Source organism: Myodes glareolus, chromosome 7, assembly GCF_982192425.1.
Source record: "Myodes glareolus chromosome 7, mMyoGla1.1, whole genome shotgun sequence".
In the NCBI taxonomy this organism is placed as follows: domain Eukaryota; kingdom Metazoa; phylum Chordata; class Mammalia; order Rodentia; family Cricetidae; genus Myodes; species Myodes glareolus.
Window position 1 is genome coordinate 45356461 of NC_142032.1, and position 20010 is coordinate 45376470.

Sequence of the window (20010 nt, forward strand, 5' to 3'; positions counted from 1 at the left end):
TGCATAGAGGTTATTTTTAAACACGCTGATGGAGAGTTTATGTAAAAATAGAATATCTTTTCTTACTGGCAAAAGTTGGTGCTGAATGTTTTGGCTATCTCAGTTAAGTTCTGTCCATCTCAGGCAGAGGCGGGGCCTTCTGGACTGTGCTAGTGCGGGTGATGGTGGTGAACTGCTGGATATGCTTGTCTGTAATCTGGTGCTGAGACTGAGTCAGATGTCTCCCTGGAGTAAAGGATTATCCAGAGTTTCAGACTGAAACAAAGCAGGGCTGCACATTGCCTTTGTCACCTGACTTCTTTACTCAGTGACACACAACTCAGCTCACTCCCATTTTAAACAGATTACTGTATCAATTTTTAATGTTTTTATAAATTTAAAAACATTTCAACAAATATAGTAATTTATACAATACTAACACATTAATATTTAGCAATTTGTTTTTAGAAAAAATATAACAAGAATTATTCTGAAAAGAATGTTTTTGAATATTTGATACTGACTTTTTCTATGAAGTGAATTTTATTCAGCTGATTAAGCCATTAAGTAATTTACTTTGTTTTTCTTTAGATCACAAATCAAGACAAACCACTCTCATTTGGTATTTCCCTTCAAAATCTCAGCATGCAGGTACTTTGTTCAAAAAGGAAATGTAACTTTTTAAATAGTGTAGTATAGTCAGGATTATGATTATGTCAGCATCAGAACCGTACCAGGTATGTGTTTGGTTGCCTATGTAGAAGTGGTCTAGGAAGTTCTCAGACTGGATTGGAATTGAATAAGTAAGGGCACATATCATAAATTTGGTTTTTTAAGTTGATTCAGATATTTTATATAGTTCTTCTGTAAATTACTCTTCATTTTACATTGGCTTTCACTTTTATCTTTGTAGCTACATATAGTACAGTTCAACTTAACTCCAGTTCAGCATTACATCTTCCATTTGATTTTTGTGTATAGTTTCTATTTAAAACATGGTCTGCAAGTGAAAAAGAAAAGGAAGTGGGAGGGAGTGAGAGAAGTCAGAGATTACTCAGTAAAAGTGGATGATGTTTGTTGTCAGTGCTCCTGGCATCCCAAAAATGTAGAGAAGTACTATTTATATTTGGTAATGTGAAAATCATTGCCACAGTAGCAGTGGTTTTATTTATTTACAGTATTTTATGCGTATTTGTGTGTACCCGAGTGTATTTGTGTGCACCATACGCACATGACAGCAGCCCACAGAAGTCAGAAGGGAGTACTGGATCCCCTGGTACTGGAGTGACAGGTGATTGTGAATCACCGTGTGAGTGCCGGAAAGCGAGACCTGGCCCTCTGCAAGTGCCATACTTGTTTTTATATACCTCTGAAACCCCACAAACAGTAGGTTTAATTAGTACCTTTAGAGCTTCCTGGAAACTTGTCTGCCATACCAGATTCCAAGAGTTACAAACTCTTGGGTTGGCATCCTGATATGTGTTTTTCCATATTTATTATTATAAGGTTTTGCAGTGCTGGGTTTTGGTGTGTTAGGTAAGCAATCTGCCACTGAACCACATCTCCAGTGTGTAATCTATGCTTTCAAAGTCATTCTTGGTGATCATAATTTGTGCTGAAGTTTGGGAGCCACACTTGCCGTCAGTTCTTCACACAGCAGTGTGAGCCATCTTTCCAAAATCATGATCTGGTGAGGAGTGGGGACACAGAGCTGTTATCCCAGCATCTGAATGCCGAGGTAGTATCATGAGGCCAAGTCCATCTGGGCTGCATATCCAGACCCGGTTTGAACAGAAATATGCAAATAAAGATTTGCTTACTGTATTTCCCATTTTTTATTTTTAAAATTTTGAAGTGTTTTGATTTGAACCTGGGACCTCCTGCAGTGTTCCTTGATAAGAGTTCTTATTATATACTGGCCTTGTCCTCAGGGACTTTGATTACCGTTCGCTTAAAATCTGTGATCTTGTCTTTATATTGTCTATAAAACCTTTGAAATTGGATCCTAAGTAATGTATTTGGTTTTCCCCTTTTCTTCCTGTGTTTTATCCTCTGGCCATATCTTCGGCCTTTGTAAAAAACCAAAAGCAACAACAACAACAACAACAAAAAAAAACCAAACAAATAAGTGAACGAACCAAACTATATATTCCCGTCTAGAATTATAATCTTACGATGAGTAGTTTTTATTCATGGCATATGAACTATCGTGATCATAAGACTATTTTTTCTGGAGTCCTTTCAACAAGCATGTGATTTTAGGTTAGTTGTTTTATCTGGCACACCTCTGCATTTAATTTTTTTTTGCCATGTTCTATCTGCTGTTTATTAGATCTCTAAAAATTACCTATTGGAAATTGCTTATTTCTGCTTGTTTTTGACCAAAGAAGTTCCTTGAAAACAAAGCATTAGGGTTAGTGGTTTGATAATAGTATTTTTTACTAAATGATATGTTTTCAAAGGTATTTTTATGAGAAAGTATAATGACTTGCTTGTTATATATATAATGGTAATTCTTTTTACTTATTTATATTTTTTTCCTCTTCAGACAACTGATCAAAATTGGATTCCATGTTTACATGATGAAACTGAAAAACTAGTTCGTAAGGTAAAAGAAATTCTAACCCATGGATTTGGTGAAAAAGAATTTTGGAAAGACAAATGATGATGTTGATGATTTTTGTTTACGTGTGCAAAAATTTATGTGGATTATATCTGTTTGCCTTATTTAGAGTAAGACTCAATTACTTGAGACTTCTGAGCATAGTTAACATTAAAAATTCTTTAAAAAATTAATAGACATTAATAAACTTGATTTATTTTCAGCTAATCCGATTAGATAATCTCTTTGCTTACTGGAATGTGAAGTCTCAGATGTATTATCTGAATGATTATGATGAATCATTGGTAAGTAAATATTTGTATGTATATTTATTTACCATATTTTGTATATTGTTTAACTCCCAGTCAATCATCCATCCTTAGAGTCAGTATTGCTTCTAAACAAAATCCAGCAGGATTTTTAGAAACAGAATTAACTGGAACATTCTTTCATAACAGTTAATGGTGGATTACTTAGCCATTTTAAAATTTTATCCTTGTGGAGTATGAATTATTTATTTGTAATTGCTCTTAAATATTCTTGTAGATAATATACATTTGTAGGATGAAGATATGTTTGCATAAATATAAATAAAAACAATTTATCTTTTAATAGGTAGCCTTGAAAAATGGTATTGTCAATGGAAATATTGTTCCAGATGGTTATGACTTTGGTAAGTTATTAGATAAAATAAAAATATAATTGGAAAAATTAGCATAAACTTTTATGTTAGCATTATTGATATACTGGATTATTTTATGTTAAATTTTCTCCTAGTTATGTGTGTGTGTATATATATATATATGTAAATATCAAAATATACCTTTTTAACATAATTTTTATTGTTGGACTTTCTGATTACATTTCAAAACAATAGGAAAAATGTCTAGCAAAAAAGAATGTTAGTGAATTGTATTAAAGTTGAAGGATTATGTCAGGTGGTGGTGGTACACGTTTTTAATCCCAGCACTCAGGAGACAGAGGCAGGTGGATCTCTGTGAGTTTGAGTCCAGCCTGTTCGATAAAGTGAGTTCCAGAACAGCTAGGGCTGTTACACAGAGAAACCATATCTCGAAAAACCAAAAAAAAAAAAAAAAAACAAAAACCCAAAAAACTTCATTATCAATTTGGTTTTTCAAGACACAGTTTCTCTGTAACTTTGGGGCCTATCCTGAACTCACTCTGTAGACCAGGCTGATCTCGAGTTCACAGAGATCTGCCTGTCTGCCTCCCAAGTCCAGCTATAGTGATGTTTATTAAGATGTTTCAGAATCACAAGTACAGTTTAATATCGCTAGATGGTATAACCATAGTGGTATGATCTTTCTGTTTATAAAGTGTCCAAATATTTTTTGTTCTTGTTGTTGAGACAGACGTCACATTAGTAGCCCAGGCTTGCCTCAAATTTAAAGCGATCTTTCTGCCTTTCCGAAATGCTGAGATTAAAGGCAGGAACTTAAAAACTTTCTCTTTTACTGTTGAGTTATTTTAAGTGAGCTAATATTACCCCCAGGCCTCAGTCCCCACTGTGTTAACTCCTACTATGTAGCCCTGGCTGACCTGGAACTCACTGTGTAGTTCAGGCTGATATCAAACTGTAGTTCAGTTGATACATTCTCGTGACTCTGCCTCCCAAATGCTGGGCTTAAATGCATTCACCTATGTGTCTGGCCTATATATTAACTTTATAATGTCAAGATAATTACTAAAATATAGAAGAAAGGAACAATTTTAAAAACGTATTTTAGCCTTGAGAATACTCAATAAACATCAACTGCTGATGCTTAATTTAGGTCTTGAATTTGGCTTCCTGACATTATAAGGCATAGAATATTCTTCTTTAAAGTTTTCTTGGCATCACTGAAAGTTTCCTTTATGTATTTCTATATGTTATGTGTGCTATTTAACCTTTTTATAATTTCCTTAAATGGCTCTTCTGCCAATTTTGGCAGTTTTTGTTATTGTCCTTGTTTCTCTTTTTTGTTTGTTTCAGTGATGGGGATTGATCCCAGGCAGTCACTCTTTTACTGAGCTACATGCCCAGTCCTTTGTACCAAAATCTTATTTTCATTCTTTTGAAGTTGGTTTTATTTTTAATTCCTTCTCAGAGGAAATATTAGGTCTGATAACTCTGTATCATGTTTATGATATATTTAGATTTGACTTACATTTTCTGTGTTTTAGAGTCCATTGAAGAAAGAAAATACTTAGTAACTGTAGAAGAATATTGGACTAATAGGATTGACAGGTGAAAAGTAGACTAGTAAGATGAAAGGATGAACCCTATGTTTGCGCTAAGGATAAGGTTCTAAAAAAAGACCCTTGCTCTCGTGTGACTAAAACCCAGACCTTGGTGAAGTGAGATGAACATGGTTAAGGTTCAAAATGTCTCTATTATTGTATTAGCAAAGCTTGTTGGAAATCCAACTCTGTGACTGATGAGACTCGTGGAACTGTATCTCCCTGTCTGTGCTCAACGTTAACAGGGTCCTGGGGCAAGGTGTTTGCTGACTGTCCTTAACTGTTGTGCAGTACAAAAGACTGATGTTGAGGAAGTCCTCTGTGCAGTAGTAACTGGATGCAGGAGAAGCCATCTTAGATCAGGGCTAAATGTTAGTGAACTTTGCCTCTGTCTGAGTCTGTTACATGAGTACATTGCGGGACCTGACTGTGTAATTCCCTCTTATCAATTCTCTTAACATAGCATTGGCCAAAATGCTAAAATGGAAAAATACTAAAATAGTAGTGGCCTAAAACTATGCTTGTTTTGTTTTTCTTTTTAAAGCAAGCTTTGGAAAGTGAATTTGGTGTTCATAAGTTGATAGCTGCATATTTGTAGGAAGGCAAGGAGAACTGGTTTGAGTTATTCTCCCTTACAAGTCTACTTCCTCTCCTCTCATCTACTTAATGGGAGAAATATACTTTTTATTTGCTAAGGTGGGCATGATCCAGTAGAACATGAAAAATTAATGATGCAAGAGATTTGGATTTCTGGATTGATGTGGGGGAAAGGGTTGGCATCTGTTGTATGGTCTAGAGTTTTCTTAAGGACAGGACATAATCAGTTCATTTTTAAGACAGTTTTGTTGTAAGAGAAGAGTCTTGGTATTAACTGTATTAGTAGGGAAGGTAATAGGAATTAATGCAGTTTCTTTTCAGGGTATGTATGCAAACATTTTTAAATATCTTAGGTACTGTAAGCTTTTGAAGAGAGAAGCTATGAAATAGTGGTGTAGAAGAGAGAGTGGACTTAAGCCAGTATTGTTTTGAAGTATGGTTCAGACTAGCAGCCTTATCAACACTTGGAAGGTTGTTTGAAGTGCACATTTCTAAGTCTTTCCAAGGCCTTTTGCATCTGACTCTCCTAGCACTAGAGAGTGTAATAATAAGCACTGCGGGTGATTCTGATGAGTTCTCAGGTTTGAAAACCATTGTGCCTAGAGTAGGTTAGACACACAAAAGGGCCATATAGTCAGATATTTTGCCTTTGCAGGCTGTAGATAATCTGATACATACTTTGTTTTTTTTTTTTTTTGTATGTTTGGTTTTTTTTTTTTTTCTAATCAATCTTTGAAAAGTAAAAAATTCATTCTTGGATAACTGACCACCAGGAACAGGCTATAGTATGAATTTGGTCAGTGCCAATAGAAACAAGTAAGTCAACCTTAAACCCAATTGCAGTTGGGTTTTGCTGAGCAAGTACTGCTGTATTAAAAGGGCAAACTTGTTGAGGGAATAGTTAAAATAATGGATAAGAATGTGGAATTGGAGAAGAAATGAGGAAAGGATCATCATTGGGTGTGAAGTTACATCTAGCTGGAGCGAGAAGATCTGGAGTGCAGCACCGCAGTAGACTAATTGTAGTTAACAGCGTGCGTGTTTCAGAAGCTAAAAAGTGAGGCTAGACAGCCTGGGTGAGAATGCTTGCTGTTTAGTCATGACGACTCGAGTTTGGATTCTAGCACCCATGAGGGGCGCCTTACAAATTCCTCTAATTCCATCTCTAGAGGATGTGATGTTCTCTCTCAGCCTCAATGAGCATTCTCAACCCCCCCAAACAATTCTTTTAAAAGCAAGGAGAAATACATTGAAATTTTAAATTATTATACCAATATATAATTACAATGTATACATGAATGAGAACAGCACGTGGATTCTATTAGTATCTGTAACTTTTATATTTATATCTATTAAAAACAAGGAAGAAATAAATAAACATTAATTTTAGCAGTGTAAGGACACAAGTCAAAAGTGAAGGGTGGTGGGGAGGTGTCAGATCAGTGATTTTTTTTTTCTAGGTCCAAAAGTTCAAATATTGAATTATTTTTCAACAATATTTATGTTTATTGTCTAAAATATGTCCTAGAGGTGGCTGATACAAGCATATTACATTCATATACAATTTAGATTCTGACTCAGTAGTTTCTCCTCGTGTAGATTATGCTCTCACTGCTCTCCCTCTGCACACTTACTACTTTTGCTGCTCTCATTTGATCCAAGAAGAGGATCCTGGGCAAATTCCTATTCTGCCATCTATTTATGCAAATTGAAAGGAGGACTAGTTTATAGAGAAAGATCATAAAATGGAATCAATGATAAATATAATCTTAACATTTCTAATATTCTTTAAAATTAAATTAAATCTAGAATTAAAATTGTTCCTTCTCTACTAATTGATGAAGAGTTTGTCTAAGCAGACTCTCAGCAGTGTTCCTATGTAGGACTGTGGAGAGATTGTTAAAGAGGTCAAAGGAGCATTTCTAGCTGATCTCCTTAGTGCTAGGATGGTTGAACTGGAACTCTAATTGTTTTTCAATTTGTATTATTTTTCAGTTTTTCGACCTATATCTGCTAATGCCAAGCTTCAGATGAACCGGCGATCAGATTTTGACTTTTCTGACCCCAAAATAAACCTGGATGTTGAGCTACATACCATAGTGATTGAGTTTAATAAACCACAGGTGATTTTCTTTGATGACATTTAGATTGTTAGTTATTGTTTGATAAAAACAAAGTTAAGATTTAAGTGTTTTCTGAAATTCAGTCACATACATATTCCTTTTAAGACTCGACAATTTAACCTTTGCCTTCAGTAGTGAATAGGAACCCTGAAACATCTGAAAGCTGTAACTCTGCTTCTCTAGTATTTCAGCCTCATGGAGCTCCTCGAGTCCATTGACATGATGACACAAAACCAGCCCTACAGAAAGTTCAAGCCCAGCGTGCCTCTTCACTACCATGCCAAAGAATGGTGAATGCCTCAGTTGTTTTGAAAGTTTTAAAAAACGTTAACTAATTTTATTATTTCTAATATTTAAGAACGTTTCACAAAACTAAATTAACTATGTTTTTTAAAAGTTATTCTAAGATTTGGTACAAACTGATTTGAGTCTAGGAATATATATTGCTCCCTTTATGTGTTAATGAATTGACTCAAGAAATTCTTTAAAATAATTTGCAACTAAAAATCTTAAAATACTGTAGTTTTCGTGTACTCTAGAAGAATCAGTATATTTGAAATAATTAAACTTTCCTTGGTTTTTCTGGCAGTGCTCCACCCCCTCACCACCAGCCCCTGCCTTCTCCCCTCCCCCCCAGATTTCCATTTGACTCATTAGAGCTGTATTAACTCAGCTTGAATATTAGTAACTGAGATGGTTCTGGGAGGTTTATCCATGTAATCCCATTTTTAAATTTAAAAATTTTGCTGTTCTTTGCTAAGTTGTAGTTTAATTTCTATGACTTGTAGAACATTTTAAAGTAACTATTTCTATAATTATTGACTAGTTTTCCAATTATGCATTAAGTTGTGCAAAACTAATTGTTTAACAAAATTGTTTTGTTTATTTTATTGTTGCAAGCTATAGTAATTAGTGGAATGTTGCTATAAATAGAGTGTTCTGGTAGAATGCTGTTTTAATAGTCTTGTTGTTACTTATGTTAGAGAAAATAAATTTAGTTTTTGGTATTGTTGATCTGGGTGTAAGTACGGGGTCTTTTTTTTTTTTTTAAATAGGTGGGCTTATGCTATACATGGTATTCTTGAAGTAAATGTTTGTCCTCGTTTACGGATGTGGTCTTGGAAGCATATTAGAGACCATAGACAAAAAATGAAACAATATAGAGAATTTTATAAGAAAAAGTTAACAAGTAAGAAGCCATCTCCTGAAATTCTCATGTCTTTGGAGGTTAGCATTTTAAAACAATCATTGAATACTTTACTGTGCATAATTTCTCCTTAGTGTTTTTTTTTATAACATTTATTTGTGTCTGTGTGTGCATGCTCACTGTGGTGTGTGAAGGGGGGGTGAAAGGACTCCTCAGAGTCCATTTCGCCTTAACCATTATGTAAGTTCAGGTAGTCAGGCTTGGTGGCAAGTGCACTCAGGTGCTGAGCCGGCTCTATGGCCCTTCCCAGTTTTTAGTGATTGCTACATTTTAATTACCTAGTCTGCTTTTTACTGACTATATTCTTTCTCTCTTATTTGGGTGTTTTGGGGCTTTTGCTTTTTAGCTGTATAATAAAAGACCTGGTGACATTATTCACTGTGCTTTTGAAATTTATATTATTTTCAGTTCAAAAGGATTTGGGTTTATATACACCATAAACATATGAAGTTTCATGATATTTCTTTTGTAAGTCTCAGAAGTGATTGCCATATCACTTCTAAACTTCTCTGTTGATGATCTGGTAGATGATATTTCTGTTGTTATTGTCTTACTGTGTATTAGTGGAGTTTCTTCTGTATGTGTAAGCTCCTTTTTAATCTCTGCCTGTGTAACCCTGCTCAGCCACCTGTCCTGGTCTCTTTCTGTACTTCTACCTTAGTCTGCCATCCTTACATGAACTTTCCTGATTTCCTGCCTGTACAAATAATTTGTATCTTAATTTTGTGGTACCTATAGTCTTTAACAGCAGCATGTTTAATTATATGCCTTGAATTATAATATGTAAGCTGAGACTGCTCCTGTTTCCAGGCCACCTAAACCCGAGTAATCACACAGAAACTATATTAATTATAACACTGTTTGGCTTATTAATTCAGGCTTCTTATTAATTAATTCTTATATCTTAAATTAACCCATTTCCATTAATCTATACATTACCACAAGACTGTGGCCAACTGGTAAGGTTCCGGCATTCCGGCATCTTTCCTTAGGCTGCTACATGGTGTCTCTATGACTTCATCTACTCTCTTTGTATATCTATTCAGATTTCTCACCTGGCTTTACTTTACTAAGCTATTGGCTGAAACAGTGCTATTCATTAGCCAAAAAAAAGCAACACGTATACTGAAGGACATCCCACATCAATATTACTTTTGTATTGCTCTTATCTTTTTAGCCTTATGGCATAATCTAAAAGGAACTTTTTAAAAAACAGGTAAAATATACTTTTGAGCTATACATTTTTCTCTCCTCCCCTCCTGTAACTAGCTTCTTGAAAGTAGTGTAGCCATTTAGAGTCTAGAATTTTCAATGGAAAATTCTGAAAAGATTGAAACTTTACATTTTTCTTTCAGTTTTAAGGCAGATGACTAACTGAAGACAAGAAGTAATGAGGAATTTTTGGGTCTAGGGACCTTTCAGTTGGTTTCATATTTCATTACTTAGTTATGGTCTTAACCGGAATTCTCTAAGTATACTGGGTAGCACAATTCCAAGTAATGCTGTTTTCTAGAATAATAGTAAGTCGTAGTTGCTTCTTTTGGTGGAGAAAATTTGAACCTAAAACTTGAAAGTAATCATGGGAAGGCACAGATGTGTTAGCATTGTAACTTTTCTCGGTTTGTGTCCATAACTGTAACAATTTGAAAAGAGAAGTTAAGAGTAGTTTTTAACAGATTTCAAGTACTTGTAAGCCTTCTTGAAATTATCTTCATAGATATAAACTATTTCTATAAGATGAAGGCTTTGTCACAGTATTAGTTAAAATGATCTTGATGTGTTTATTTTTATTTGTAATTAAAACCTCCGATGAAAGACATTTTAAACAGTGCATGTATGTATGTTTTTGAATGTATCTCTATTTATAGAGATTATAACTATATTCATGATAGGGATGATTTCTCTGTTTACAAGTCGTTCTGCTCTAATTTCCAAGCTCCTGTATGTGTGTTTGTTTATGTAAGAAAACACTGCATCCCGGAATGTAAGAGAGGACATATTGATGAAGTTCTATTTTTTGTTTCACACTGCATTTTCTTAGTGTAGTAGCTTATATTCTGAAGTTTAATATGTAACACTTGTTTTATTTACATTTTCAGGAGTTGGAGAAAACCTTGGATGTTTTTAATATAACCATAGCTAGACAACAGGCAGAAGTTGAGGTAATTTCAGATTACCATTAGATTAATAAAAATACTGTCGATATGAGAGGTAATATTATCAGTTTGTGCAAAATACTGTTTTATTAAGATTTCAATTGTGTTTTTGTGTGTTTAGAAGATTTGATATAAGTTTTTGTAATACTTGCTTAATGTGTTAAGATGAAATTATTTGTAAGAAATTGATCCTATGAAAATTTCAGAGTTCATATGTAGATGCAACCTATGTATCCTAGGCCACAAGGAGATTCATATGTTATTCCAAAGTCTTGTTTGGTAAATGTTACAGTTACCATGTTATGTTGTTAGTATGTGATTTTGTTTACATTTATTCAAATTCAAAGGAGATTTATTTTAGAAATACCCTGCCTCCATTTTTTCGATTACTAAAACAAGAATAATTTGTCATCTATGGGAAAACTTATTTTAGGTAAAGAAAGCTGGATACAAGATTTACAAAGAAGGAGTAAAAGATCCAGAGGATAATGCAGGATGGTTTAGCTGGCTGTGGACTTGGTCAGAATCAAATGATAAACAACAACTAGAAGTTAAACCTGGAAGTATGTTCATTTCATTTTACATTAGTATAGTTAATCAGCAAGTGCATAGTCATTAAGTTTTTAATTTTTTTCTAATTAAAACAGGTGTTGTAAGTGTATTCATAACAATAAATTGTTTAATTTATTATCAAAATTATAAGATTAATATTATTTTCAAGTAATATAAATAGTTCAAGCAACTCTCCTGTTGGTACAGAGGCGCTTTACACTGGGAGCACTCAGTGTGTAGCACATGTGGCATAGTAATAGGTAAATATAAATCACAGAATGCTTTATGCCACTGGAGATTTTTCTTGAAGTTGCTTATTAGAAAGTTTTTTTCTCTTCTTCTCTTTTTGGAGCATGTATGTGTGTATGTGCTGTGGCATAAGCCCAAGACTTTGCTTATATACAGGCATACATTGTACCTTTGTGTTGTTGCCTCAGCCCTTAATGTTGTAAGCAAACAGGCTTTTCTCCCTCTCTCCCTGTCCCTCTCTCCCTCTCCCTCTCTCCCTCCCTCCCTCTCCCCCTCCCCCTCCCCCTCCTCCTCCCCCTCTCCTCCCTCTCCCTCTCCCTCCCCTGTGAGATCTCTCTGTGTTGCCACAGCTTAGTTTAATCTCCTGTCTTTCTGACTCTGACCATGCATAACTGGGGATTACAGATAGCTGCTACTGTGCCCAGTCAACACATTTGGTTTTCACCCAAATAATAAAGATCATAAGTCTTGGAGGGTTAGGGACTGGACATATGATATATTTTGGATTTATCACTTTTTGGTAGTGTGACTAAGTTGGGTGTGTTAAATCTGTTTTATCCATCTGTAAATTGAGAGAAAATTAGGATAGTATATCTATTTATACTTATTAACATAATGCCAGTAAATTCTTGCTTATTACAGAGACTGAAAAAATTATATCATCAAAGTTTTGGTTAGTAACTTATTTAAGGATCATTTCTAAAACTGCCAACACGTATCTAATAATACTTGTAAAAGATATTACAATAATAATAACATTTGTGGGCTGGCAAGATGTCTGAGTGGTTTTTGTTTTCCCATTTGGTGATCTGAATTTGAGTGTTGGGTCCCATGTAGTAGCACAGAATCAGCTTCTCAAAATTGTCATCTTACCTCCATATAACACTTTATACACATATCTCCACATAACGTGTACATATACACACTAAATAAAACAAAACAACTATTTCTTTTTGTTTTTCTATAAAGCCAGGTAAATTTTGTTTTACATTGTTAGTAGCAAGACCATAAAACATTTATTTATGATTTATAGTTCTTGAAGAAATGTTGACACCTGAAGAAAAAGTTTTGCTTTATGAAGCAATTGGTTATAGTGAAACAGCAGTTGATCCAACCTTGCCAAAAACAGTAAGATATTTTCATGCTTTATATCTTTTAATGTTAGATATGCCTGCTGTAATTCGTTCAGAAATTTTGTATTGCTATTTTTTTCTGTGACCTTTTTGGGAGTCTATAAATAGAGCATTTATCTTAATTCCAGAAATATGAATAAAAGTGTTTTTTATAATTTTTGAGTTATTGCAGTGATTTTTTGGCAAATAAAGGCTTGTTTTGAAAGTATCTTTGACTTTGTAAATAAAGGAATTACATAAGATTGTTTGTTTATAGATAGCCCATCCTCACTTCTATTTTATTCTGGATATTCTCTAGTTTGAAGCCTTGAAGCTTTTTGTTCACTTGAAAAGTATGTCTGTTATTCTAAGAGAAAATCACCAAAAACCGGAGCTGGTAAACATTATAGTAGAAGGACTTAGTACTTCGATTGTGCAAAGGCCAGGAGCACAAGCCATAAAGTAAGTATAAATTTATTTTCTTTCACAGGTTAAATAACACTAATCTGAATCTGAAATACTGAATTTCAATGCTTTGACTCTTGAAGGAAAATTCCATACCTGACTTAGTGTGATAGAGTGCTGTAAAAACACAGGTACACTAAAAATATTGTGTACTATTACCTTTAGACTATATATGTGAGGAATTTATAAAGTATAAATTTACGCTTAGATCTGGATCCAGTTCCCCAGAGTCCACATTGTCTAAACAGAAATATTCAAAAATCCCTCAAAAATCTCTCTCTTTCTCTCTGTCAGCCCATATCATATGACAGGGGAGAAGGCCCATTTTGTAAAACTCAGGAGTACAAGTTTTCTTCCTTGGATCAATTGACAGGTGGTACAGTGGTGACTTTAAATGACAGTTATGTCATGTGCTCTTTTAGTGACTAGAATGTGACAAGAATGTAGTCAAAAACTTCTAGGCTGGAGCCGAGGCCTTATCCATGTCTTTGTTCAGCTTATCAGGGTTTTCACATGTATTTTGTACTGCAAGCATCCTGGCCCATTGAAATAGTTCTGGTGTTTAAACAGAAAAAAATGCTTATTTTGTGGAAACATTTAGATTTTTGAAGGCTTGTTTCAACAACATGAGTATTTTAGTTATAGGTTAACTTTGAAACATTTTGTGTAGGATATGACTTCACTATGCCAGTAACAAAGTTTTCAAACTGGTCAGCAATTTTAAAAACACAGAAAACAACAGCGAACTTGGTAGGTGGTACTGGAGAAAGAGCTTAATTGGTAAAGTGCTTGCTACACAAGCATGAGGACCAGAGTTTGATTCCCAAAACCCTTGTAGAAAGCCAGGTGTGGTAGTGACAGCCTGTAATCATAGTTCTGGGCAAGTGGAGACAGGAGGAGCCCTGAAACTCATTGTCCATCCAGCCCTGTTGAATTGGTGAGCCCTTGGTGCCAGTGAGACCTTGTCTCAAAACAACAAGGTGGACAGTGTTTCAGCTTTTGTCTTTAAGTTTCACTTTAAGGTTGGAGTTTAGGTTGCAGACTTTGTAGTCTTTGGTGTGGTGATTTAATGCACTCTTTGTGTGTTTAAGAACTTAGACCTCCCCCTGTACCATATAATTTTTTTGGAATTATTAATGTATTCAGTAGAAAGTAATATGTGAATAAACAGAAAAATACTAAAGAAAAATTAAAAAGTGTATTTGACCATACAGAAAGAAACAACAAATGTTGCTATTTCTAGTACAGCGCCAGGGACAGTCCTGACTGGGGTGGTGAGGGGATGAAGAAATGACAGACACAAGCTGGGGAGAAACTGCAGCATTCCGGAAGCTTAGTGCAGCTTGAACAGAGAGGCAGGGGTGGGGGTGGGTGGGAGGATTATTGCATACAGTTGAACAAAGAGGTAGGGTTAACCATATGTGGCGGAATAAGGAGGCAGGTTTAGCTAATCTTAGAGGGGCAGTCACTGTAGGGGAGTAGTCTGCAGACTCTAAATACAAGGGGAGAAAGAATCAGAACATGGAGCAGAGGGAGGCTTTCTGAGCCTCAGCTGCCCCCCATCCCAGGTGAGGGAGCAATGGGTTTTGCCATTTTCCCGTGGATTGAGGCTAAAGTCTTTGACAGGGCTGGTCATGTCAACAACACACATTCATTCAGGGCTTCACACTTTAAAGGCTTCCTTCATTTTCTACAAAAAATGACTTTTATTTAGTCTCTCTTTTTTTTAAAAGCACTCTTCTCCTTGTCACTCTTTCTCCCCATTCTCTTCCTTACCCTCTTGGTTTTGAGATAGTGTCTTTGAATTCAGTATCTTCCTGCCTCAAGCCTCTCAGTTTCTAGATTACTGCTATGTACCACCATGTTTGGTGTATTTTAACCTTTAAGAAATAGTTTTTTGTTTTGTTTTAATTTTTTTTTTTTGATGTTGCTTTTAGAGACAGGATTTCTCTGTGAAGCTTTTTGAGCCTGTCCTGGAACTCACTCTGTAAATCAGGCTGGCCTTGAACTCCTGTCTTTGCCTCCCAAGTGCTGGGATTAAAAGCGTGCGTCACTACTGCCCTTCTAAGAAATACTTTTATTGAGAACCCGTCCACATACTTGTAACTTTTCTATTTAGTGTATAATTTATTATGCTTTTGCAACTATATTACATATACATTTTTTACATTGATAATGTTTAAGGTTATATGCATTGATAATGTTTAAGGTTATGAAGCCACCATCTGAATATAATTCCAGACATTACTACATACCATGAGGAAACTGTATATATTTTACTGGCAGTCCCTTCCCAGCTTCCCAAGGCTCTTTTTCCATGATTCCAACAACTAGCTTCTTTTTGTTTCTTATTTTTTCCCCTCTTATTTCTGGGGTTAGAGAAATGGCTCAGTGGGTAAGAACTTTTGATGTGCATACACAGGAACCTAATTTCTAATTCCCAGAACCTTAAAAAAAAAATCGGGTTGAATGCATGTCTCTGTAACTCCAGTGGAGATAGCAGGTGGATCCTAGGAGCTCATTAACCAGCCAGCATAGCCTAAGTGGTGAGAAGCTGGTCAGTGAATGACCCTGTCTTAAAGTATGGTAAAGATTAGAAGAAGGTATCTGATGTTCTCCTCTGGTCTTTACATGCAGGTACATGTGGCTGCACAGTTCATGTGTGCAGCACAGACACATACAGACAGACAGACAGAATTAGAATTTTTTGAGCATTTTATATGAAATCATTCAGTATGTGGTCTTTACTGTTTTTTTTTTCTTTTTCACTTACCATGATATCTTTAGGGTTCATTCATATAGAATAAATTTGTAACTTTTTAAATTGTCTATATTCTATTATTTGGCAGTACCATATTTTGTGTCCATTTTTTAACCGACAACTAATTGAGTTGCTTCTATCATTTGGCTATAAGAAATATTTGATATAAACATGGACAAAGTTTTGTTTGTATGTGGGTTTTAAATTTTGGGATTATATATCAAGAAATAGACTTTTTTTCTTATACAGTAACTGTTAATGTTGAACATCAAGAGGAACTACCAGATAATTTCCCAAATCAGGCACATTTTTTATTCCTTCTACCAGTTAATGAAATTTCAAATTTCTCCATATCTCCAATGATATTTGCTATTATCTGTTCTTCTGATTATGCTATCTTAGTGAAAAGTGGTAGTGGTATCTCAGTGTGAGACTAATTTTTATTTATTGATGGTTAATGATTTTAGACATTTTTTCTGTATTATTTTATGTTCGTGTTCATGACTTGTTTGGAGAAATTACCTTTAAACTTCCTCTCTCTTTTGATTGATTGGTCTTGATTTGAGTTCTTAACAGTTTTTAACTGTTCTTAACATTCTTGATGTGTGTCTTTTTCATATTCTTTCTCTTTCTGGTGGAGATCAAATTCGGGGCTATGTTTATGCTAGGCAAGTGTTTTGCAACTAAACTATGACCTCTTCCAGTGTGTGTGTGTGTGTGTGTGTGTGTGTGTGTGTGTTTGGGGGGGTGCTAAGGATTGAATCCAGGGAACTTGACATGCGTGGCAAGTGCTTTAACCACTCAGCTATACCGTAAACCTTACAGGTGAAATAATATTATTTTTTTCTATTTAGTACATTTTCTTTCTTTTTATTATGTCCCTTGTAGCAAAAATGTTTTAAATTTTGGCCTTTTGATTTACTTAGACTTTTTGTTGTGTATACATTTTAGTATATCCAAGGTTTGTTTAACTGAGGGTACATTGAATATATTATATATTTCTGTAAGTATTTTATGTTACCCTTTTTATTGTTTTTATTAAATTTTTTCATTTATTTACATCCCGACCACATTTCCTCCCTTCTCTCTTCCTGTTCTTTTCCGCCCCTCTCCCCCCATACACTCCTCTTCTGTTTCTATGTAGAAAGGGGTAAGCCTCCCAAAGGTGTCAACAAAGCATAACATCTAGTTGAGGTAAGATTGTGCTCCTCCCTTTGAATTAAGGCTGGATGAGATAACCCGTTATGGGGAATAGGTTCTTAAAAGCTTACTCAAGCATTGAGACAGGCCCTGATCCTACTGCTAAGAGTCCCATAGATAGACCAAACTGCAGAACTGTCACACATATGTAGAGGGCCTAGGTGGGTCCTGTACAGAATCCCTAGCTGATGTTCCATAGTCTTAACTCCTCTGAGTCCAGGTTAGTTGTTTCTGTGGGTTCTCTGTGGTGACCTTGACCCCTCTGGCTCGTATATCCCTTCCTTCCTCTGAACAGGATTCCTGGAGCTTGACCCAGTTCTTGACTGGATTTTTGCATTTGTTTCCATCAGGTGCTGGATGAAGGCTCCATGATGGCAATCAGGGTAGTCAGCAGTCTGTTTACAGGTTGGCAGGTCAGGCCCCCTCTCCACTACTGCTAGGAGTCTTAGCTGGGGCCATCCTTGTGGATTCCTGGATGTTTCCCTGGTACCATGTTTTTCCCTAACTCCTAAGTGCTCCCTCCGCCCCCATATCAAGGCATCTCTTTCATTACTCTCCCCCTCTGTAGCTTGGTCTCTTAGTAAGACTTCTAACAGTGAGAGCAGGACCTCTCCCTGGTACTTAGCTAGCTTTTGGTAACCTGTTCCCTATGCTAGACTGCCTGAAATAAGGGGAGGACCTCAGTCCTGCCCCAACTTGATGTGCCATCCTTTGTGCAAACCCATGGGAGGTGTGGCCCATGGAGGTCTCCTCCATGTGGAGATGGAGGATGAGCAGATAGGGAGGAAGGTATATAAGAAAGGGGAAGGGATGGAGGAGAGGAGGGAGGGGAAACTGGTTGGTATGTAAAATAAATGGAAAAATGTTGTTCAAATAAAATTAAAAGGAAAAAAGTTGGGGGAAATAAAAGTGACTACTAAAAGACAGCTTGTTTGGAGAGGAGTGGAGTAAGGGAAACATGACTTCACTGCTGGTGGGAGTGCAAACTTGTACAGCCATAGAAATTTAGGTTATGTGTTCCTGTAGTAAGGAGGCCGCTTGTTGGTTTCTGGCTGCTTAGCCCCAAAATAATCACACAGAAACCATATTAATTAAATCACTGCTTGGCCCATTAGCTCTAGCTTCTTTTTGGCTAACTCTTATATCTTAATTTAACCCATCTTCATTAATCTGTGCATCACCACAAGGTCGTGGCCTACCAGCAAAGTTTCAGCACATCTGTCTCCAGCCACAGCTACATGCTTCCCTCTGACTCTGCCCTTTTTCTCCTAGCATACAGCCTAGCTTTCCCCACCTAATTCTGTTCTGCCCTGCCATAGGCTCGAAGCAGTTCTTTATTAATCAGTTGTAATCGTAGCATACAGAGGTAAATCCCACATCATGCCCCTTAAAATGAAGATACCAAATACTAGCTGTCATAGCTTTTGATTTATAATTTAACATGAATATGGCTCTTAGTGAAGTAATCTATTAAAATTCATAGGAATTGTATCTTTTCTCTTAAATTATATGAGTTATAGGAAATGCAAAGAAAAATATCTTTACTATATTTCATAATTTTGCAGTTTGACAAATTATTTAAAGTTATATTGACTCCTAATTCCTGTTCTTTTCTTTTATACAGATTTGAAACCAGAATTGATTCATTTCATATTACTGGCCTTCCAGATAATTCAAGAAAACCCCATCTACTGTCTTCATTGGATGATATGTCACTCTTCCAGATTACATTTGAGACGAACCCTTTAGATGAAACTGTTGCTCAGAGGTGTATCATAGAGGCTGAGCCTTTAGAGATAATATACGATGCAGTAAGCATTTTCTGTCTTATTAAGCTTCAGTGTTTTTTCTCTTGCTTTGAGTTTGTGTTTTATGTTGGCGGTGCTTATTTTAACAGAGGACAGTCAATAGTATAGTGGAGTTCTTCAGACCTCCAAAAGACGTCCGCCTAGCACAACTTACTTCAGCAACTTTGACAAAACTTGAAGAATTTCGAGATAAAACAGCAACAGGTAAAGTCATTTGTGAATTAAACATATTAAAATTTTTCTTTAAATGATTTTCTAGACTGGATATGGTTCAGTAGAAACTCATCCGGTGCTTTTGCCAGGTATACATAACAATAATTGCTTTTTATACATAACTTTAATAATCACATTTAAGTTAACTGAAAATTTTCATTTAATTATTTAGATGTCTTTATGATAGTCGGCTTTCTGATTTCATCTTTTTACAGTGAATTCCAGAGTTTGGTAGATTATTCTGAGAAATAAAATTCATCTTCTTCCTTCTCAGGGAGAATAAAGGGTGTTGTTAAGGATTGTTAAGGTCTCTTTTGGTTTGAATTGGCTAATATATTTTCTTGCTTGCTTATTATTTATTTGTGTTTATTCTTCTACTCTTTCCTACAATCTCAGATTCCATTTATAGTTCAAATTCCTGAATTCTATTCCAGTTCATGTACTGGTGTATGCAGTAATAGAAGCCCAAAACAAAGTATTAAATGAAGCCTTTTTGTTTTCAGTCAGTTCCTCTTATTATATAGAAACAGATAGGTAGTTACAAGTTGTAGTGAGGGGCTAGCTTAGTCCCAGAAATAACAACACACAAATTGTATTCATTTAAGCACTGCCTGGCCCATTATCTCTAGAGAGTTAGTTACTGACTAACTCTCATATCTTGATATTAACCCATTTCTAATAATCTGTGTAGCACCACGAGGTGGTGGCTTACCGGAAAAGATTCAGCATGTCTGACCTGGTGGCT

General features: G+C 35.5%; 1 protein-coding gene across 7 annotated transcripts in view; it reads left to right on the top strand.

The window, feature by feature from the left end:
* Vps13a (vacuolar protein sorting 13 homolog A) overlaps nt 1–20010 on the top strand; it is a 207091-nt gene that overhangs the window by 42400 nt on the left and 144681 nt on the right. For all 7 annotated transcript variants that reach the window (XM_087908056.1, XM_087908058.1, XM_087908057.1 and 4 more), the window contains exons 7-19: nt 571–630; nt 2528–2587; nt 2806–2886; nt 3197–3254; nt 7415–7542; nt 7726–7832; nt 8598–8769; nt 10849–10911; nt 11339–11468; nt 12740–12834; nt 13138–13280; nt 18869–19055; nt 19142–19256. In XM_087908056.1, coding sequence (XP_087764182.1) covers nt 571–630; nt 2528–2587; nt 2806–2886; nt 3197–3254; nt 7415–7542; nt 7726–7832; nt 8598–8769; nt 10849–10911; nt 11339–11468; nt 12740–12834; nt 13138–13280; nt 18869–19055; nt 19142–19256 — 1399 coding nt within the window. The remainder of the gene's footprint in view (nt 1–570; nt 631–2527; nt 2588–2805; nt 2887–3196; nt 3255–7414; nt 7543–7725; nt 7833–8597; nt 8770–10848; nt 10912–11338; nt 11469–12739; nt 12835–13137; nt 13281–18868; nt 19056–19141; nt 19257–20010) is intronic.